Below are 22,921 nucleotides of genomic sequence, written 5' to 3'. Positions count from 1 at the left end.
ATCTACATAAAACATTGTCATTCATTTTCCAGGTGTCCTCAGGTTGCACTGAATCCTAGCTTTGGGGTGACCTCACCTTGGGGACCCTTGAGAGTAGTACCCACAGCTTCTGTGTTCCCTAATTTTCTTTGTAAAAGAAGAAAATAATAGTTATGTTTTATTTTCACACAAATTGGTACTTCATCTTATTTCCAAGTCACATTTTAAGCATGGATAATTAGACTAATTTTCCCATTATTCCAATTTAGACATACAAGCAGATGTTTTGATATACTACCTGCTACTTTCATTTTTCAGAGATTCAAAAAATGATTTTTGTGTTTTGAGATTTTATGTAATTTTAAAGAGAACTCATAATTAATTTTTGGCACATGAAATAAACCTATGCCTGAGGACACTGGAGTGGAGAAGTTGTTATATTTGCCCTTCTTTAGTTTAAAAGGACCTAAGGGTTACTCCCTCCTCTTCGTTTTCCAGTAACATTAAGTTCTGATTGTGTGCCATGCCCTCCTATACGATTAATAAATATGTCCATAGGAAATTATAATTTGACATATTTTTGGTATGAGGCATAGGGGTGAGCACATCATGGCAATACTACAGTTTTATTCTAGGCCTTTTATAGAAACAAAGTGTGATTACTGTAGTAACTGTTTTACTGTTAAAGATCCAATCTGAGATTTAAACTTTAGTTTTTATAAACTCTTGTCTTGCAAAACCTTTTTCTTAATAAAGATGAAATTGAAGCTTCACTTACTGTTTGTATTATTCTAGAGATAGTAGACACTACTTTCTGGCCTATAAGAATGTCATTCAGCTTTTTGAACCAAATACTTTGTGTATTCTTCTGCTTACTGGGGCTTGAAAGTAGGCATAACATATTTCTTACATTACAACTATATAGATTTAAAAATACTGCATATAAATATTTATAGTATTTTATTATAAATATGTTATAAGCTGATATTTGAGTGTAGGTGTGAGCATTAATTAGCTTGTTTTTAATAATTAATTTCTGATTTTCTGACATTCTTTGCTACAAAATTTTTTAGTTTTCTTCATAGGCCTTAGAAGAAATCTACATCCTTAAAAGTATCCTGATAGTCCAGTTATTACTCCTCCCCTTTTAAAATCTGAATTATGTCTTCTCAGAGTGCTGTCAATATAGTTCTCTTATGTTATTACAAGACATATTATAAACTATTGAGTTAAACTGGTCCATTTTCTTTTTTTTTTTATATTTTATTTATTTATTCATGAGAGATACAGGGAGAGAGGCAGAGACATAGGCAGAGGGAGAAGCAGGCTCTTTTCCCAATATGGGACCTGGTCCCCAGACCCTGGGATCACACCTGAGCCGAAGACAGGCGCTCAACCATTGAGCCATCCAGGTGTCTCTGGTCCTCCCTTTTCTTCCATCTGACATGAGTAGATAAACTTACTGAGGATTTTAAATACACCAATCTGGGCAATAATCTTTACTTCGCTGAACTTTGAGAGATTGTCCAGAGGTATACATACCATAAAGATGGGGAGTATATAGTTAGTACTTTGTTTTATCCTCTTCTCCAAACTTGCAAGCTTGCATTTGACAGTTTTCTAATGCTCATTACTGTTGGGGCCACCAAGAATAGCATAGTCATCCCACCCTTGAGAAGCTAAGCCTGGAAGCTTTGCAAGAATTTCTTCTCCCCTTAGGTTTTTTAACTTGTCTCCCCTTATGAAAATCCAGCAGGGTTGATTTGATTTCATTACCCGTGTTAGCTACACAGTGTTGAGTGACCCCAGTTAGGCCGACCGGTAAGTACTGCCTTTGTGCTTGTGAGTGAACTGGAGACTCAGTAAGAATCTTAAACTTTGGGGAGTTGAAAATTCTGCTAAATTAATGTGTCTCTTGTGTTGATTTCATTTCCCCCACTGTTTTAATAGTTTTGACATGTGTCCGAACAATTGCTCAGGCCGAGGAGAGTGTAAAAGCAGTAATAGCAGCAACACTGTCCAATGTGAGTGTTTGGAAAACTGGAAAGGGGAGGCCTGCGATGTTCCTCACTGTGTCCATGATTGTGGTTTTCCTGATCGAGGCGTTTGCAATTCAAGTGATGACAGGGGATGCTCTTGCTTCCCGGAATGGCAGGGTAGGAGCTTCTTTAATCTGTTTCTCTTCATTTGACAGCATCTTCCTAGTTCAATAATTTGTATATTGACCTTATATGTACCTATATGACCTAGCATATATACCACTTATGTTAGTTAGATATCAGGTAGCATTTAAGTTTTTGCATCTTTTTATTCAGATTTTTACAAGTCTTTCATTTCATATATGTGTGAAATTAGCTTCTTGGTTCCAAGCTTTAGAATCATGGAGGGGTTTGACATTCTTTGCAATTCATTCATGAAAATTGGAGGACTTGGTCTCAGCCTCAAGAAAACGTAACAGAGAACCAAGCTAGGAAGTGGGATGAGAACTAACAATAATGGTATCTCTCAGAAACTTTCAGTAAATTCAGAAAAAATGGGGGTCAGTTATACAGTAGAATCCTGAAACAGTCAGCAAGTGGAATTATCTGCAGATAGAGAGGTTATCAAAGAACCTTTAGCAAATTCTTTAAGGGTTGTGTAGTAACAGCTGTTAGTGATTTAGTAATTTTCTTTATTCATTTGCCTTTTCTTTAGAGTACTTTTATTTTGAAAAGAAATGCCCTTGTTCAAATGCTTTTGTGTGTGTGCTTTGGCTGACATCAAGGAATTAAGTAACTGAAGTCTTTGAGTTCTTACCTCTGTGCACAGGTTGCAGCAGGAGCCATACTCCCAAGAATGGAGTTTCTTGATTTTCTGGGAAATGAATGGGTTGTATTATTACTCCTAGGACTAGTTTTTACATTTTAGCCCTAAAGCTTTTCATTTGAGTTAATAAATCCTTTGTCTACTCTTTTCCTCTCAGAGCTGCTTAAGCAAATATTTCATTACAAAAAAATCCTACCCTACATATGGTCAGGTTATCATTAGGAAGTATATGATTTTGAATTTTACTGGAGGTGACCCTTGGTCACAAGCTTTGAGTGTATTGAAAGTATCAATGAAAGGGCTTTGTCTGATATTTAGATGCTAAAGGAAAGACTAAATATTCTTTAGGTATTTGTTACATTTATGTGATTAAAACTTGAAGTGCAGTAATTTTAAAGCTGCATTTTGTGAAGCTAATTTATTCTGTTTTATTAGGTCCCGGATGTTCAATTCCTGTACCAGCTAACCAGTCATTTTGGACTCGAGAGGAATATTCTAACCTAAAGCTCCCCAGAGCCTCTCACAAAGCAGTGGTCAATGGAAATATAATGTGGGTTGTTGGAGGATATATGTTCAATCACTCAGATTACAACATGGTTCTAGCGTAAGTAGTTTTAAACATTTTTGCAAGAAGCTTACTAGTTTTCCATTTTGAAAATTTATAGAGATAAATGAAATCAGTAATTCCATTACCTGAGGAAAATCTCTGTTAATATTTTAGTAGTAGTTGTTCCAGAATTTTTTTATGTATTCTTAGTTTTTGAAGTTGAGAGCTGCAAAGGATACATTGTTAAAATAAGCAATAATTCATCTTTTCTAGATACCATCTCATATTTTGCTTTAGGCTCTATATAAATTTACATGTAAATTTAATTAGCATTTCTGTAGGTCAGATTATTTGAATTTATAGTTTGCCAGAGGAAATTATGCCATTATCTAATACTTGACCCAGAGTTCAAGGTCCATTTGTGGGTCCCACATTGCTCATCTTGAAGGGAGAATATATGTTATCACAGTGGAGTTATGAAGTTAGTTATGAGGATTGATTTTAGAGAGAGAAATTTATGAACACGTACTCATGCTGATTTTGTGCCCTGGAAATTTTTTCTAGGCATTTTTTATTAATGAAGATTGTAAAAAACCAGCATCTGTTCTTTAAGGGATTCTGGAACTATGGCAGCAACAGCATAATTTCTGAATCCCCCAAATAGTCATTAAAGCACATAGACAACTAGTATGGCAAAATGAAAAAACACATGAGTAACAAAACAAAACTTGGTCAAAAGGTATCTACACAGATAGGTGGGACTAACCGTTCACAGCCACAGGACCTGTGTGGTATTGGCATCTGAGCAGAAGTAAGCAAAGGGGAGCAAGAGGCCAACTGACAGGCTCCAGCATTCCTAAAAGAAGCTGCTTTGAGAACAGCAGCTGGAATTGGAAAGATTTGTGTATTCTAGTAAGGGCTAAACTCATGGGAATTGATAATAGGATTTGAAGGGGCTTGAGCAGTTTGTGCCTTTTTAGCTCTCAAAATGAACTAGCCAAAGTGTTATCACAAGAGAAAGTTCTACAGTAAGGAGAAACTGCTGGAATTAGAATTCAAATCGAAAAGGATAGGGACCATAGAGAAAAGGTTAAAAGAGTGTCCAGTTAACAGTAAGGAAGGTGAACAGAGCCAAATATCTCAACACATACGCTGCCATGTATTTGAACACCACACTGTTGACAACAGAAGAGTGAGCTAGAGAGCTGAGATTAAAATCTCAGCTAGGAAGATGGTCCTAACCCAGGCCTCTTCTGTATGAGTTCAGGGAAAAGTAGTTTTACTTAAAATTGAGCAACAGAAAAGTATCAAGATTTAATGACATAAAAAATTAAAAGTTAAAGTAACATAGAAAAGAAAAAGAGACTGCCTGGTAGAATAACCCCCCTTTGTACATGAAAGCATAATAGAAAAATATACTCACAAAACTGAGAAAAGTGAGAACTTACTATTCCCAAGCAAGCTAAAATATGACAAAAAAAATGATGCAAGACATGAAAGAATAATATAATCAGAAACAGAAAAATCGAGAAATGAGATGATAGAAGTTAGGAAAGAATTTTAAAATAATTTTAGAATTGAAGTCAAACCCAGGAGGAATGCAGAGTAAATAAGATGCTCCTTTTTTTTTTTTTTGAAGATTTATTTCTTTATTTTAGAGAGAGAGAGTGCATGCATATGCACACAGAGAGGCAGGGAGAGAGAAGCAGATTCCTCACTGAGTGCAGAGCATGATGTGGGTCTAGTTCTCAGAATCCCAAGATCATAACCTGAGCTGAAACCAAGAGCCAGATACTTAACTGACTAAGCCACTCAGGTGGCCTGATATTCCTGTAGTAATAGAATATGAAAAAGGAAATTATTAAAAAATCATAAAGAAATGATTTCCCCTATTCTTTATGGTAAGTATAGTTAAAAATCTTGAACATTATCTATAAAGCAAACATGAAACCATTATATATAAAGCAAACATGAAAGGTACATGAGTACCTTTCTACTCTGAAAGGTAGAGAGAAGGCAGTCTGGCTAGGGACCTCGGAACCTAAGGAATGATGTAATGGAAAATTCCAGGAGTTTTCTTTTTATCTCATATATCTCAGATTTGATGTTGGAAAAAGCAGCAATCTGGAAATGCCAATAGGCACAAGCTGAAAAAGTCCCAAGAATAAGCCTGCCTGTTCTCTTTAGCCTAAGGACTAGGAAAGGAGCAGCTTAGTGAGAAGGAAAACTTTTATTAGACACAAATAACCACTCTACTATAGCCAAACACTACAGAAAGAACTGTGGCCTCACCTTCATTCCTGTCAACAAAGTCTGATGCTAGCAGAGTCTAGATTCCCACTCTTGCCAGGATCTAGTGAGGTGCTCCAACAACTCCGCCCCCCCCCCCCAACTCCCCCTCACTACCAGTGTTAGGAAAGGCCAATTAGGGAACTGAGACTTTCTCAGCAATCTAGTTTTTATGTAACCTAGTTAATATTTAGCCATTTGGTTTTTGTTTTTGCATTTGTTATTTGCTTACAGTCTTAACTTCTGAAGACCAGTTAGGGAACTGGGACTTTCTTCTCCACTAGGCATAAATGAGGCTTCCTCCCCCACTGTGATATCACTGGAGACTCTGTGGGGAACCTGGATTCTACCCACACCTTGTAGTAACAACAGTAATGAGTTGGCCTTTCCCCTTCCCTACTGGGGTGTCAGATGAAGCCTGCTATAACAGTAGATGTAAATAAGATCAGAGCCTCATCCTATGATATCCAAAATGTTCAGATTTCAATTGAAAATCATTTCTCATGCAAAGAGCCAGGAAAATCCCAACTTGAATGAAGAAGACAGTTGAGATGCTGACAGCAGGATGACATAGATACTAGAATTATCTGACAAGATTTTAAACAGCCATTATAAAAATGCTTTGGTGTGTGATTATAGACACACCTAAATCGAATGAATAATAGAACTTCATCAAAGACATAGAAGATTTAAGGAAGAATCAAATGGAAATTAGAACTGAAAAATACAGTAACCAAAACAAAAATCCCAGTGGACAGGGTCAATAGCAGAATGGAGAGGACAGAGGCAAGAATTAGTGAACTTGAAGATAGAACAATAGATATCCCTCAATCTAAACCAGAGAGAAAATAGAATACTTAAGATTTATTTTTTTTATTTTTTTATTTTTAAATGATTTATTTATTTATTTATGATAGTCACAGAGAGAGAGAGAGAGGCAGAGACACAGGGTCTGGGTCTCCAGGATCACGCCCTGGGCCAAAGGCAGGCACCAAACCGCTGCGCCACCCAGGGATCCCAGAATACTTAAGATTTAAATAGAACTTCAGAGACCTGAAGGTCTCTGGCTATAACAAAAAATCTTAACATTTCTGTCACTGGAGGAGTCCTGGAAGGAGAGGAGCAAGAGAGTGTCGGAAAAGGAATTTGAAGAAATAATGGCAGAGAATTGTCCAAATTTGGCAGAAGACATGCATGTACATGCGAGCAGTTGGGTGAACTTCAGCAATTCTTGGCTCCCACAGGGCTTCACAGTCCTTGGTTTTGTCTCAGACTTGCTCTCATTCTCCTGCTCAGCTGCCGTATTTCTTTTCAGTTTTCGAATCTCCACCACATATTCTCCTAGTTTTCATTCTCAGCTTATGGCCTTGCTTCCTGTTTCTATGTTGAAAGGTAACAGTTATCCAAAGAAGACTTCCTCAAACTCCCACCACCACATTTAGCTGTTACCTTCATCTCTGCTCATTTATCCTATCTTCTGTTCTGTGCATCAGCACTATCCAGTGGGGCACTATCCTGTCACTAGTCATGTGTGGTCATTGAGTGCTTGAAAGGTGGCTAATGTGACTGAGGAGCTGAATTTTATTTTATTTTATTTTATTTTATTTTATTTTATTTTATTTTATTATTTTTTTAAAGATTTATTTATTTATTTATGATAGACATAGAAAGAGAGGCAGAGACACAGGAGGAGGGAGAAGGAGGCTCCATCCCGGGACTCCAGGATCGCGCCCTGGGCCAAAGGCAGGTGCCAAACTGCTGAGCCACCCAGGGATCCCCCTGGGGAGCTGAATTTTAAAGTTTGAATTCTTAGTCCTCATCTTATTTGATCTTTCACCAACATTTGATATAATACTAGTCCCTCCCTCCTTTTTTTTTTTCTTTTAAGATTTATTCTTTCATTTGAGAGTGAGTGCACACACAAGTGGGAGGAGGGGCAGAGGGTGAGGGAGAGAATCCTCAAGTGGCCTCCCTGTGAGGGTAGAGCCCGAGGTGGGGCTTGATCCCAGGAACCTGAGATCATGTCCTGAGCTGAAATTAAGAGTTGGACACTGAACTGACTGAGCCACCCAGGCACCCCCTCCCTCCACTTTTAAACACTTTCTTCAGCTGTCTTCCAGGATTCCACATTCTCTTCATATTTGTTCCAACTACTTATTCCTTTTCAGCTTCTTTAGCTGGTTCCTCTTCAACTGACTGACTTCTGAATGATGATGTGTCCCACGGCTCAGCTCTTAGTCCTCTTCCGTGGGAGTGTATATTTACTCTCCTGGGAGTCTTATGTAATATCTTGACTTGTGTGTTGGTGACTCCCAGATTGAAGTCTGCATCCTAGACTTTTCACCTGAACCCATATCACCACCTTTTTATTTGACATCTCAATCTTTTGGCTGTCTGAAAGGCATCTTAAACTGTATGTGTCCAAAATTGATCTTTCCTCTACGCCAGTTCTTGCCCTAGATGTGCCTATCTCAGTTAATGACTACTTCATACTTCTGTTTGCTTAATCCCAGAATTTTGGAGTCATCCTTGACTTCTTGTTTTTACACTCTCCATATCAGTGCATGTATTAGCTATCCCTTGCTACATAACAAATGACCACAAATGTAGCAGCTTAAAACAGCACATATTTATTACTTCATCGTTTTTGCTGGTCAGGAGTCTGGGCATGTCTTAACTCCATGCTCTGCCATCAAGGTGTCACCTGGCCTGTGTTCTCATCTAGAGATTCCACTGGGGAAGAGTCTACTTCCAAGTTCATTAGAATTGTTGGCAGGATCCATTTCCTTGTGGTTTAGGACTCAGGGCCCCAGCTTTTTGCTGGCTGTCAAGTGAAGGCTGCCCTCTACTCTAGAGGCCATTCACAGTTCCTTATTACTTTGACTTTTCTAGTGTGGCTGTTTGCTTCATTAGGTCACGAGGGGAGTCTCTAGACTGAGTCTCCTGGCAGGATAGATATCATGGAAATGATGTCTCATCATCTTTGCCATGTTCTGTTGGTTAGAAACAAGTCCTAGATCCTGCTCACACTTGAGGGGAGGGTATTATACATGAGTATAAATATCCAGAAGCAGAAATCTTGAATACCACCACCATAGTGTCTACCTGCTACAGTATATCAGTAGATCTTGTTAGCTCTACCTAGAAAATCTATCCCCACTCTAACTACTTTTCACTACTTGTGCCACCACTCTTGAGAAGGTAAAATTAAAGGCGTGAAAGTGATTATCCCTTCTGCTATGATACAGATATTATGAGAGTTGAGTATTCTACCATTTATGTGATTTTTACCCTTGTATTTGGCATCATCCTCTTTTAAAGCAAAAAATCTGGGAGTGATTTTGATCCTTTCCTTCACCTCCTTATATCCTATTCTCATATCAAGCCCACCAAATAAATGTCATATTCATTCTTTTCTCTCTGTGACCAGCCTGCCATTGTTGCTCACCTAGCTTCAGCACTAGATTCTTAGCAAGTCTGTGTGTTTCCATGCATTCCTCTTAATCTATTTTTTAAATATCAGCTGGGTTTTTTTTTTTTTTTTTTTTTAAAGTGTAAGTCATATCATGTACTACCTTCTTAAAACCCATCAGTGGCTTTTCCCATTGGACCTCTTGGGCCTCCCTGATCTGATTACTGCTCACCTTCCCAGTCTCACCCTGTTCCTTTCCTGCCTCCTCAGCCTTCTAGCTTTACCTAAAACTCCAGGTGCATCCTTACTCTAAAGCCTTTTGTACTCACCCCTCCCTCAGTCCAGACTCTTCTTGCTGTTGTACCCTAGGGCTGTTTTCTTTTCACCCGTTAGATCTCAGTTATACCACAAGAGACCTTCCCTGATCATCCAGTTCAGGCAGGTTCTCCCTGTTATTTTTCATAGTTCTCATTTCCTTTAGAGCAGCATGCATCATTTTTAGTGCTGTGTGTGCCCCTTGTTGCATTTGCTCATTTTTTGCCTTTTCCACTCTACGTTCTCCAAGGTTGGAGACCTTATTTGCTCACTTAGCTCAGAGCTTTGCTCATAGAATGTGCTCAAATAAGTGTTTATCAGGTGAACGGAAGAGTAAATGAATTATTTATTTCCTTCACAAATATTTGTTTCTGGGAATATTAATGTCACTTCTTTTATGTGACTGGTGTACCTCACGAGCTACATTTGTAATATTTTTTTTCTGCTTGTACTTAATCAAAACATGATTTTCACAGCTTTATGTATTTCATGTAAATGTTAATGTAGTTTCAAATAAATTTTTACTAACTCATGAAAGTAAAAATACAGTGACTCCTTTTAGAAAAAGTATTTCTGGAACTTAGATTATAAGTTTTATCATCATTTATATTCTTACAGAAGCATATTTCAGCAATTGAGCTATTTTTTTCCACAATCCTGTTAACCCAAAACTTTTAACTTACATTAAAAAGTAGTCCCCATTTTATGTCACCCAAGAGTCCTCTTACACAAATGGTCTTGGTCTCGTAGGTTAATATTTCCAATTAAAACTTCATCACTGAATTTCCTTAAGCAAAAAAGAGTTTTTAAAAAAAATGTTTAAAAAGAAAAAGTAAGGGGGCATTTGGGTGGCTCGGTCGGTTAAATACCCGACTCTCGATTTCGGCTCGGGTCATGATCTCAGGGGCATGAGATCGAGCCCTGCGTTGGGCTCTGCACTGAGTGTGGAGCCTGATTAAAATTGAACAGCAGGTAATCAAATGAGGAGAAGGGTATCATCTAATCCAGTAAATTTTAAAACAGACTCACAGGAACTGTATAACTGACCCCTTTTTTACCCCATGGAAACCGTATGGGTGAGATTCTGAGAACTCTACAAATAACCCCAAATATGGAAAGACAAAAACTGCGTGGGGAATCATTGTTTTTTCGCTCTTGTAATGGAGGGGTAGGAGAAGTTATTGCTGAGAAAGTCTGGGTGAAAAGAGGGGAAATTGATTGAGTGGTTGACTCTGCCCACATGTCAGAGCTGCTTCTGATTTGGGTTATGCCTCGACCTAGGACACTTAAAATTTCCAAGGAGAGCAGAGTCTGGATGATTTATACTAATAGGCTGCGTACTCCCCCATCTGAGTCTCAGCATATCCTCAGACTTCAGAACAGTGGATAGAACTTAAAATACCATCTTTCACACTAAAGCTAAAATGGAAGGATAAGCTAAGACAAGTTTATCTTAGATATTACAGAAAAAGAATTAAGAAATCACCTGCACTTTGCAAATGTCTGGAGAGCAATATCTATCTAACCACAAGCAAGATGAAAGAAATGATGCTATAGCTAACGCAATTATTCTATGATGGAAAAATAAAGAGGAAGAAAGCAGCATGTAAATGCTGACAACTGGTCATAGAAGAAAAATAGGGAGATTGCTTCCAACTGCTTCATGCTGCACATCAATTTAATGAGAATTTGAATTAAAAAAAAAGCGAAAGACATGAAAATAATAACAAAGATGAAATGGGAGATTACATATCTAAGGAAATGTAAATAAATTATATACAGCAAAAACTAGAATGAAAATTGAATTACAGCTTTATAGACATTCCAGCAAATACAGGTTGAAATAATTAGTAGAGCAAAGACACCTGGAAGACAAGAGATCTAATATAAAGATAATTGCTGTCAGTGAAGTAAAGAACCTAACAAATAGGACAGATTGAAATAGCACAAGAAGTTTTAGGAAAATTGTATAGCTGTCCAACAAGATCTGATTTGATCAAGTTATTTTAGAAGTTCTTTGTCCTTTTTAGAACAAAGGACAAATTCTTGGGTGGGAAGCCTCAGGTAGTTCTGTGCCTCCTCTGGCTAGGGTCATGTTTAAGCCTTTGCCATGGTCTTTGGATGGTCAGACACTGTGATTGGAATACCAGGCCACTATGGGTGGTGGAAGAATGTACCCTGTGCCATGATGGTTATCATGATACCAATCATCAAGGAGGAATTTGTGAGAGAGATGGCTGCAGTTCTGGAAGACATCTGTTTCTGCATTCCAGAAATTTGCCTTTGCTTATCGATTTGTCCAGGTCTTAGAACTAGTTATTCAGTATTCTGTTTTCTTGGACTAAGCTCCCACGAGAATTTTGGTGATTAGAATTTCTTATGTTTTATTGCATCAGTATTGTTCTTGACTTGTGTTTGCGTCTCTGGTTTGTGAAAAGAGTCACAACCTGTTATGTAAGATCTTTTGGTAGTTCATCTGTGCCAGGTTATCGGGACCTGCCAGTGCCTTACTGTCTCTAACAAGCTCGTGAGCTGACCTGTCATTGACTAAGAGGAGCAAAATTAATTAAGATACAGATTGAGCACCCTCCATGTCACTTGAAAGAGAAGTGAATTAAACCATCTAGAGATTTGGGCTCCCTTTGTTTTCTTTCCTCTCTTTCAAGCTTACAGAGACAGACTTGAGCATTAGGGGTATTATATGTTTTCAGAAGCCAGGCTAGTCCTCAGGAAAGACCTTCTACAGCCAGAGCTCCATAAAATTATTGCAGTGGTATGTAGTCCATTTTGTAAAGACATTACCCTGCATGGATTTTAGTTATTTCTACCTAAGTAAAATATAATACTGTGATTTTAAAAAAATAGAGAAGAAAGGAGGGAGAGGGAGAAGGAGAGAGAATGAAAGTAACTGAGAGTTCTTCAGCCTTCCAAACAGAAAAGCAAAGCACATGGAAGGAGAAAAAGTCTTACTGGCCTTGGGTTCTCCATCACAGCATTTACTACCACTGTTATTCAAGGGAGCAGCATCTGAAAAAAAAAAAAAAAAGGGAGCAGCATCTGCAAAGTCCTGATGTCAAGAAAGGATGGCTGAGATATTATACCCAGCCAAGACGTCATTCACCTGTAGAGCTAGCAAGGAGATACTCGTAAACATAAGAGAACTTAGGAGAAGGAGCACATGTGAGCGCCACCAGAAAACAACCACTTGGCAGTAAAATACAGCCAAATAAGAATTAAAGACTCAAGGAGAAGTTGTGGTAAGAGGACGATGGTGAAGAGATTGCTTCAGCTAAAATATATGATATGGAATCATAGTAATAGAGTGGAATGTGAATATTATAAACTTGGACAGGGTAAAGTTTACATAACAAAAACTGGGAGAAGAAATGGGAGGAAATGTAAGATTTTCAACTTTCAAAGCAGGAAGTTAATGGATTCTGTCCAAAATTAACTTAATTTTGTATGTAACTTAAAAACAAAAGTGAATCTAACTTCTAAATAATTTTTCATGTATTTTTTAAAATGTGGAATATTCAAAGAATGCAAAAAATAATAGCTGGTATTAATATAGTATTCGTATTCAATAAATGTCACTTCTTTTTTTTTAAGGTTTTATTTAATTATTCATGAGAGACACACAGAGGCAGAGACATAGGCAGAGGGAGAAGCAGGCTCCTTGTGGGGAGCCTAATTCGGCACTTAATCCCAGGACCCTGGGTCACAACCTGAGCCAAAGGCAGATACTCAATTACTGAGCTACCCAGGCGCCCCTGACTATTTTGTTTTAGATCATGTATAAAATATTTAAGACAGAAGGAAAGATTTGGAGAAGAATGATGAATACTAATGCATACACCACCTAGGTTAGGAAGTAAGACACTGCTAATCTAATGAAAGACCCCTGCCATGCCCCCTTCCAGTCTCAAAGATAATCAGTATCTTGCTTTTGTGCTGTCATTTGTTCACTTACATATCTTTAGACTTTTAATATATACGAACATATGTTAGAGTTAATAAATTTTCTGTTTAGTTATTACAGAAACAGTATTCTGCAGTTTGATTTTTAGGCTTAACATTGTTTTGAGATTTGTGTTGAGAAGGTATTGTTTGAGTGTATTTATTTTTCACTCTAAAATTCTATTATATGGTTATGCTATCATTTATTGATCCATTTTCTCTTGATGGACATTTGTTTTATCCTTTTTTGCTTATTATATCAAGACTTTCTTATATCTTGTTTGCATAATAATGTTTTCCATAAAACAAAAAACTCAGATTAGTCAGGGAAACTTAGTGAAAACAAACATTTTTAAAGTAGAACAAAAGCATTGGTTTCTTTTGGGTTTCTTTTTTCTATTAAGTTAAATACAAATTAACACCATTTATTAAAAGTATCATCTATAGCATGATCCCCTTTGTATAAATATATACTGTCAATGTATTCTCCTGTTTGTACATATGCATTGAAAAATGTCTGGTATGATGTTTACTTAATGTTTGTATTTTAAAAATCTTTAAGTGAATTCATAATAAAATTGAAATGCCAAATGATATTCTAGCTTTCTTAAAAATATGACTTTAAGAAATCAATGAGATAAAGAAAAGGAAAAGTTAGGAATTATCTTTTACTTAATCATCATTCCTTTTTCAGTACTTGTCTTCAATTTCACATGGTTAAACAAGAGAATTTATGGTAAATGTCCCTTCATTATAACACAACTTGCAAGTGATTTAGACTGTGTGTCTAGAAGATGTTTTCAGGAAGCACTAGAAACTTCCAGTAGGTTTTTTTTTCCCCTCATCCCAAGGCTGTGCAGTCCAGCCCTCCTACTCAAGTTCTGATATGCTCTGTGGACACAGCTGTGAGGTTTGTTTGTTTTCAGAGATGCCTTATCTGCATGGCACGTGTAATGAGCATCTCCAAATTGCATGATATCACAAATAGAAGAATATAAGATACTCTGTTGTGTCATTTGGGTGAAAATGTGATCTGTTTGTTTTGTAGGTATGACCTTGCTTCTAGGGAGTGGCTTGCCTTGAACCGTTCTGTGAACAGTGTGGTTGTCAGATATGGCCATTCTTTAGCATTATACAAGGTAAAATGTCTCCATTTTGTACCAGGCTAGAAACTCAAGTCTTCCACACTTACTTTATTGTATTATGTGGTTGAAAAGCTATATAGTATTGGGGTTTTGTCTCTAAGGTTTTTTTCTTGTGTAAAATACACATAACGTAAAATTGACTGTCTTAACCATTTAAAAAAAAATTTTTTTTTTATTTATTTGAGAGAGAGAGCATGCATGCCCAAGCACAAGCAGTGGGGAAGCGGGGAGAGAGGGAAGCAAACTCCCTGCCCAGCAGGGAGCCTGACATGGAGCTGGATCCCCAGAATCCTGAGATCGTGACCTGAGCCAAAGGCGGGCACTTAACCAACTGAGCCACCCAGGCGCCCCTGTCTCAATCATTTTTAAGTATACAGTTCAGTGGTATTAAATACATTCCTAATTATAACTATCACCACCATGCATCTCTGTAATTATTTTCACCTTGTAAAACTACAACTCTTGCCCATGGAACAATAATTTCCCATATCCCTTCTCCCCTCCTGCCCCCGCCCCAAGTCCCTGGGAACCACCATTCTACTCTATGTCTCTATAATTTTAACTTCAGTTTTGGTTTTTAGTTAAAGGGAAACTTTCTATTATGGAGGAGTGTATATAACTGGCTAAGTTGTAAGTGGAAAATTGAAGTTGAAACCAATTTAACCTGACAGATTTTAATGGATTGAAATTGTACCAGGATATTATGATTGTCGTACTAAATGGTTAAAAATTAATACTGTTTAAATTAGCTATTATGTTAATGAGCGGGTTTAGCCAAGAATAGCCACATTGCAATATAGCTGAATAATCACTTTCATTTCCTTTTTTTTTTTTTGGATTATGGGAGGGTGAAGGAACTCTTCAACTTAATTTTTCCAAGCCATTTTATACAGTAAGAGATCTCATATGAGGAAGTCCAAGAACAGTGGTGAAGTGTTGGAGATACAGAGTATGATGTTTTATTTTGTGCCTTTCATTCTTCTCTTAATAATTCACTGAAAGGTACATTTTTTACTAGCACTTCTTTTTTTTTTTTTTAATTTTTATTTATTTACGATAGTCACAGAGAGAGAGAGGCAGAGACATAGGCAGAGGGAGAAGCAGGCTCCATGCACCGAGAGCCCGATGTGGGATTCGATCCCGGGTCTCCAGGATCGCGCCCTGGGCCAAAGCAGGCGCTAAACCGCTGCGCCACCCAGGGATCCCTACTAGCACTTCTTAAGCTAAGAATAATATCGAGGTTTTGAACTTCTCTTTTTCATTCTTAGATTTGATGCTTTTGATGTTTTTTATAATTCTGTTTACATTTTTTCCCTAGGATAAAATATACATGTATGGAGGAAAAATTGATTCAACAGGGAATGTGACCAATGAGTTGAGAGTGTTCCATATTCATAATGAGTCATGGGTATTGTTGACTCCCAAAGCAAAGGAGCAGTATGCAGTGGTCGGACACTCAGCACACATTGTCACATTGAAAACTGGCCGAGTAGTCATGCTGGTCATCTTTGGTCATTGCCCTCTCTATGGCTATATAAGCAATGTACAGGAATATGACTTGGGTAGGTATTTGTTTTTCTAGTGGATCATTTTTGAATGTCAAATTTAAAACCTTTATGCTTATTATTATGACTGTTTAACAAGATTCCACCTAACTCTGACCCAGTACTTTGTCTTGGAATGCAGTTAATGTTGTTGTGTTACCAGTGAAATTCAGATTATTGTTGCTACTATGTAGGATATATTTGTTACCGTCAATTTGGTGAGGAGTCAAAGATGGCACTAAATGCTTTCAGTGTTGAGAATAAATAAATAAAAATGGTTTGGAACAACAAGTATTCTGAAGAAATAAAAATTTAGATAACCCTTGAGGAATTGGTTTAATGGACCATGATTTCCCCTTAGTGTGTAATCTTTCCATTGGTTAAATTTTATTATATCTCTTGTGGTGGTATGGGAGCATCACCTATAAATTGATAGTTTGAGAAAGTAGGTCCATAAAGTATATCTGTATATTGGTCACTGAAGGTCACGGGGTATTAAGTGTTCAATTGCAGGAAATCTGAGTCTTTTAAATTTAATTATTTTCCTACATGATAGATTAGAACATCAGAACGTTTAACAGATTGATGTTTGGCCACCTGGCTTTGTTAATTTTTTTTGTGTATTTTTTTATTGGAGTTCGATTTGCCAACATATAGTATTAACACCCAGTGCTCATCCTGTCAAGTGCCTCCCCTCAGTGCACGTCACCCGGTCACCCCAACCCCCCGCCCACTTCCCTTACTACTACCCCTTGTTCGTTTCCCAGAATTAGGTGTCTCTCATGTTATGTCACCCTCTGATATTTCCCACTCATTTTCTCTCCTTTTCCCTATAATCCCTTTCACTATTTTTTATATTCCCTGAATGAATGAAACCATATAATGTTTGTCCTTCTCCGATTGACTTACTTCCCTCAGCATAATACCCTCCAGTTCTATCCACGTTGAAGCAAATGATGGCTATTCGTTGTTTCTAATGGCTGAGTAATATTCCAATGTATACATAGACCACATCTTCTTTATCCATTCATCTTTTGATACGGACACCGAGGCCCCTTCCACAGTTCGGCTACTGCGGACATGACTGCTAGAAACATTGGGGTGCAGGTGTCTTGGTTTTTCATTGCATCTGTATCTTTGGGGTAAATCCCCAGTAGTGCAATTGCTGGGTCGTAGGGTAGCTCTATTTTTAACTCTTTGAGGAACCTCCACATAGTTTTCCAGAGTGGCTATACCAGTTCACATTCCCACCAACAGTGCAAGAGGGTTCCCCTTTCTCCACATCCTCTCCAACATTTGTTGTTTCCTGTCTTATTAATTTTCACCATTCTCACTGGTGTGAGGTGGTATCTCATTGTGGTTTTGATTTGTATTTCCCTGATGTCAAGGGATGCGGAGCATTTTCTCATGTGCTTGTTGGCCATGTGTATGTCTTCTTTGGTGAAATTTCTGTTCATGTCTTTTGCCCATTTCATGATTGGATTGTTTGTCTCTTGGGTGTTGAGTTGGATAAGTTCATTATAGATCTTGGATATGTCATTTGCAAATATCTTCTCCCATTCTGTAGGTTGTCATTTAGTTTTGTTGACTGTTTCTTTTGCTGGCTTTGTTATAAGATTTAAATAGCCTTCCTTTAAAAATAAAAAGATAAAAGAAATTTTTAAGTGTCAAGTCTCCTGAAATCCCTTATTTAAACTAATTGGTTATTTTAAGTATTAGAGTAGGAGCCTACAACATTTGCCTTTAACTGTTTTCCTCTTCTAGCTAAGAACACATGGAGTATATTACCTACCCAGGGTGCCCTTGTCCAAGGGGGCTATGGCCATAGCAGTGTCTATGACCGAAAGACCAGGGCTCTATATGTTCATGGGGGCTACAAGGCTTTCAGCGCCAATAAATACCGGCTCGCAGATGATCTCTACAGATATGATGTGGATACCCAGATGTGGTGGGTGCTTTTTCTTGAGCTTTTACTCTAAGGTGTGAGTTCTGGCACTCATCGGGAAAATATTGGGCAATATTTTTGTTTTCAGGCCTAGCAGATTATTCTCTTCAGTGCTGTAGATAGAGAAATTGGGATGGGAAAGAAGCAGAAGGTCATAATGTAGCCAGTATTTATTTTGTAGCATTATTTTATAATTTTGTAGTAGATTGATTAGAAAATTGATTAGAAAATGCTTGATATTTTTTTGACTGGTTTTTCAATTTTCACATTCTCCATACCTCTATAAAATTTTAGCTGGTCAAAATCCTGAGGAATAAATTGTTCTACAAAGCTGTAACGTACGCACATTGCTATAATTAAGTAAAATATCCATTTTTTAACCTTCTCTTGATGACTAAGGTGTCATCATTGGGGTTAGCTAGTGGCATCGTTGCATGACATCATCAAACAGAGATGGTCTCTTCCCTCTGCTATAAAGTGAACTATATAAAGTATGCTAATTTTAACAAATGTAAAGCAAATTTATTTATGAAATGATGTCATTATATAAAGCAGTGGTTTCTCGTCTTTCTTTTTGTATTTCTTTACATATTTGAGACCATGCTGTAGATATCATTTTACATTCTGTCTCTCATTAAAATGTCTGTCATTTTTACAGGCTGTGTATATACTCTGTCATGTGGATGTACAGAGACTGGGCAGTTGGAAGTTTTGGTTTCTAGCCTTTGTCTTATTATTAAGGCATTGCATATAAGCTTTTGTCTCTATTTTTTGTGATTTCTACCCAGAAACTGGGATTATAACATATTCAGACCTTATGACTGAATACTCTTAAGACTCTTAAAATGTTTTATTAAAATTCTAATAAAAATTCTAATTTTAATAAAAATTCTGGTAGGCCTAATTTAAGATTTTACTATTTGTTGTTGAGAAAGTTACTTATATAGAGAGAAAAATCTAGAAGTATTTGCACATTTGGATCTGAAGTTTAAAAAATGGTTGTGTTTGTATTAGCAAATAGATGATAAACATTCTACAAAACTAACCTTGTATTTATTATTTTTAAATAAACTCAAAAGGACCATTCTTAAGGACAGCCGATTTTTCCGTTACTTGCACACAGCTGTGATAGTGAGTGGAACCATGCTGGTGTTTGGAGGAAACACACACAATGACACATCCATGAGCCATGGTGCCAAATGCTTCTCTTCAGATTTCATGGCTTATGACCTTGGTAAGTTTCCCAAAGCCATTTTAACTTCAAGAATCTTTTTTTTTTTTTTAAGATTTTATTTATTTATTCGTGAGATACACAGAGAGAGAGGCAGACACACAGGCAGAGGCAGAAGCAGGCTCCTCAATGGATCCCCATGCGGCTTGATCCCCAGACCTGGGATCATGCCCTGAGCCGAAGGCAGACACTCAGCCGCTGAGCCACCCAGGCGTCCCTTCAAGAATTTTTATCTATAAGCAACATTTTCTTTTTTCTTTTCTTTCCTTTCCTTTCCTTTCCTTTCCTTTCTTTTCTTTTCTTCTTCTTTTTTTTTTTTTAAGAGAAAGAGCAAGAGCAGGAGATGGAGGGGTAGAGGGAGAGGAAAAGAAAGAATCTTTAAGCAGGCTCCATGCTCAGCACAGAGCCAGACTTGGGGGCTTGATCTCATAACCCTGAGATTATGACTAAAGCCAAAATCAAGAGTTGGATGCTTAACCAGCTGAGCCACCCAGGTGTGCCTGTAAGCAACATTTTAAAACAAACTGAAAATAGCACTAGTTAAAAATGGTCAGGCCATTTGAAAGAGGTCCAAATGGTATTTTTTAACATTCATGTGGCAAATATTGTAAATCTATTTTTTGAAAAAGCATTACTAATGTATTAGGTTCTTGTTTATGTTTCTTATGTTTTTAATGTATTTGATTTCTTTTTTAAAAAAAATATTTAAATTTAATTTGCCAATATATAGTAAAACACCCAGTTCTCATCCGATCACATGCTCCCCTTAGTGCCTGTCACCCAGTTACCCCATCCCCCCCTCCAGCCTCCCCTCCGGCAACCTTTTGTTTGTTTCCCAGCATTAGGAGTCTCTCATTGTTTGTCTTCCTCTCTAATTTTTCCCCACTCAGTTTCCCTCCTTTCCCTTATACTCCCTTTCACTGTTTAATATATTTTTCTATATTAAGTTCTTTTAAGTGAAATCACTCCCATTAATTGGTTGGATGTTAATTTTTGAGGGTGAGTTGGGTGACCAGCCTCTCCTATGTTACAGGTGAATGCCTTATATAATAGTTGTATGTAGTTGTGACCACTAGCATTACGTTAAGTTGGTTTAACTAATAGCTTTATCTCATTCCCTAAAAAACATATTCCTGAAGTAATACTTTGACTTGGAATTTTATTTTATTTATTTTTAAAAGATTTTATTTATTTATTCATGAGAGACACAGAGAGAGAAAGAGGCAGAGACACAGGCAGAGGGAGAAGCAGGCTCCATGCAGGGAGCCTGACATGGGAGACATGGGACTTGATCCTGGGACCTCAGGATCACGCCCCCAGCTGAAGGCAGGCGCTAAACGCTGAGCCACCCAGGGATCCCCTGACTTGGAATTTTAAATTTTTTGGTGTGGTAATATATTTGACCATAAGAGGGCAGTATTTGTTCATGCAAAATAAATACGAGAAATTCTCTTGTGCAAGTATCATCAATTTTTTTTTTTTTTTTTTTTTAACAGATGTATATGTGCCCACCCCTGAGCTTGGGGATTATAAGATGAGTAAATTACAGAGCTTGGCCTCATAATGGTGGAGGCAGAGAACTGAGCAGACAATACAATTGCAATTCAGGGTGTTACTTGCTCTGAGATGAATATCTGACAGTATCTGTGGGCATGCCTTAATTCAAGAGAGTAAGAGTTATGGGCAGGGAAAGCCGTCTTGAGTAGGGTCTGGATTCTGAGGAAGTCAGCTAGGTGAAGTTAGGTAACACTTCCCACGTGAAGCAAGCCCTTGTACAGAGACACAGAGGCAAAAAAAGACCCTACCACATACTTGGGGCCTTTGAGTAGTTTTGGCTCTATCAGTTGCACATCAAGGAGAAATGGCTTCCAGCAGAACTAGAGAAGAAAGCAGCTACCAGTCTAGTCAGATCTTGAGAGACCTGTTATGTCATGCTGAGGAGTTTGGGGTTTTGAAGAATCTTACAGAAGAGGTCATAGGATATTTGTACCTTAAGAAGATCTTTTTGTGGCATTGTGGTGAGTAATTGGGAAGGGGCAAGATAGGAGTTAGGAGGCTGTTGCAAAGTCCTGAGGAGTGTTGGAACCAAGGCTGTTGAAGTGGCAGTAAGGGTAAAGAGAGAGATGGGTTTGAGAACTGCTGGGAACTTGAGGATTGTTGGGGTGCACATCTTTATGGCCAGGTAATTGGTGTGGCCGTGGTAAATGGTGCTTTTTACCAAGGCTGGAAGTAGAAAGAGAGGGTCTGGGTTGGGAGGAAGGGAGTAATTTGGGTTTGGGGCCATGTTCAGCTGGAGATGACTATGGGACTGAGCCATACCAAAGTCATTGGGAAGCCCTACGCAAGGGTGAGCCTCTAGGGAGCATGTATGATCAGGGATGAGCAGAGAGCCAGAGAATGGATGGATAAAGCAGTCTGAAGGAGAGCGAACACTATGCAGGCATATCAGAGAAGCAGGAGGAACTGAAGGTAAGATTGGTGACCCATGAGAGAGTGGTTAATAATGGCTGCAGAGGACTTAAGGAGAACAAGGACTGGAGAGCCTTTTGGTTTTTTTTTTTGGTTTTTTTTTTTTGGAGAGCCTTTTGGATTTAGCAACAAAGATGTCTTTTGTTAGCCTCTAGACAGGGAGGAGTAATCCAGACTGCAATAATGTAAGATGAGATGTACACCATGAATGTTGACTATTTTAGTAAAAAAAAAAAATAACCCCCACTTCTTTGTGAAGGGAAGAGAAGGCATAATGATGTGTTAAAAGTCAGGTGGAACAAAAGGAAGGAGTCCCTGCCACCCTGTGGTTTTAGGAAGGGAAACAAAGTGGGTGGGCAGAAAGCTATGAGAGTTGATGGCCTCTTCTCCATGTGAAGAAGACCACAGAGTCTAGGCTGGGGAAAGGAAGTGAAAGCTGCTGTTAAGGTTGGGTAAAAGTCTGGACCAAGTAAAATGGTTGCTTAGTGAGTGTGAATGTGTGAGTGTTTCAGAGAGGGAGTGTGAGTGAGGTTAGCAGGGTACTGCAGTGCTAGTTGGATTAAGGTCCAGAAAAGAATTGATAGCATGAATCAGAACAAAGGAAAATCAGTAGATCCTAGGTGTTCTAAAAAGGAAAGGACTGGGACGCCTGGGTGGCTCAGTGGTTGAGTGCCTGCCTTTGGCCCAGGGCGTGATCCTGGAGTCCTGGGATCGAGTCCCACATCAGGCTCCCTGCATGGAGCCTGCTTCTCCCTCTGCCTGTGTCTCTGCCTCTCTCTGTCTCTGTGTCTCTCATGATTAAATAAATAAAATCTTTAAAAAATAAAAAGGAAAGGACTTTTAAAACATTAGATGAAGTTGGAAATTTATTTATTTATTTATTTATTTTCATTTTTTGCATGTATTTTCCTGTTTTACCTACTGAATTTGGACAAATCAATATGGAGTGGAAAAAATTATGAAACCCACATATTTTACTTAAATGAGTTTTGAAAATTATAAAATTTCTTGTTAAGAAGCGTTTTAGTTAAAATTGATGGGCAACAGAGTGAGTGATGTGAGTATCATGGATGTTAGATGCATTCATGAATTAGAATTATTGTATTGTCCTACCCTTCTTCCATGCCCTGCTCCTCTGCTGTTGCCACATTTTACCTCAGAAATAATGGTGTGATTAAGAAAAACCAAGAAATACATCTTATGAGGTTGTACTTGTCACAGTCTTCTCCCCAAAGAAGATGCCAGTTCCTACTGATCTTGAAGAGTGGTTCTTTCTGAAATGT

The 22,921-nt window shown here is 37.9% G+C and overlaps 1 protein-coding gene and 1 long non-coding RNA gene across 4 annotated transcripts in view; one reads left to right on the top strand and one right to left on the bottom strand.

Annotated features, from left to right (window-relative positions):
* Positions 1-5,927, bottom strand: part of LOC144298038 (uncharacterized) — a 49,631-nt gene extending 43,704 nt beyond the window's left edge. Inside the window, exons 1-3 of the long non-coding RNA XR_013365033.1 lie at positions 5,853-5,927; positions 3,478-3,557; positions 2,776-2,832 (exon numbers count right to left, since the gene is read on the bottom strand). This is a non-coding gene — a long non-coding RNA (uncharacterized LOC144298038). The remainder of the gene's footprint in view (positions 1-2,775; positions 2,833-3,477; positions 3,558-5,852) is intronic.
* Positions 1-22,921, top strand: part of ATRN (attractin) — a 161,605-nt gene that overhangs the window by 51,839 nt on the left and 86,845 nt on the right. For all 3 annotated transcript variants that reach the window (XM_077872383.1, XM_077872381.1, XM_077872382.1), the window contains exons 5-10: positions 1,930-2,135; positions 3,220-3,388; positions 14,353-14,443; positions 15,768-16,011; positions 17,758-17,941; positions 19,018-19,172. In XM_077872383.1, the coding sequence (XP_077728509.1) occupies positions 1,930-2,135; positions 3,220-3,388; positions 14,353-14,443; positions 15,768-16,011; positions 17,758-17,941; positions 19,018-19,172 (1,049 nt within the window). The remainder of the gene's footprint in view (positions 1-1,929; positions 2,136-3,219; positions 3,389-14,352; positions 14,444-15,767; positions 16,012-17,757; positions 17,942-19,017; positions 19,173-22,921) is intronic.

The sequence above is a fragment of the Canis aureus genome, chromosome 26, assembly GCF_053574225.1.
Source record: "Canis aureus isolate CA01 chromosome 26, VMU_Caureus_v.1.0, whole genome shotgun sequence".
Lineage (NCBI taxonomy): Eukaryota > Metazoa > Chordata > Mammalia > Carnivora > Canidae > Canis > Canis aureus.
This window is presented reverse-complemented; position numbering and strand designations above follow the sequence as displayed.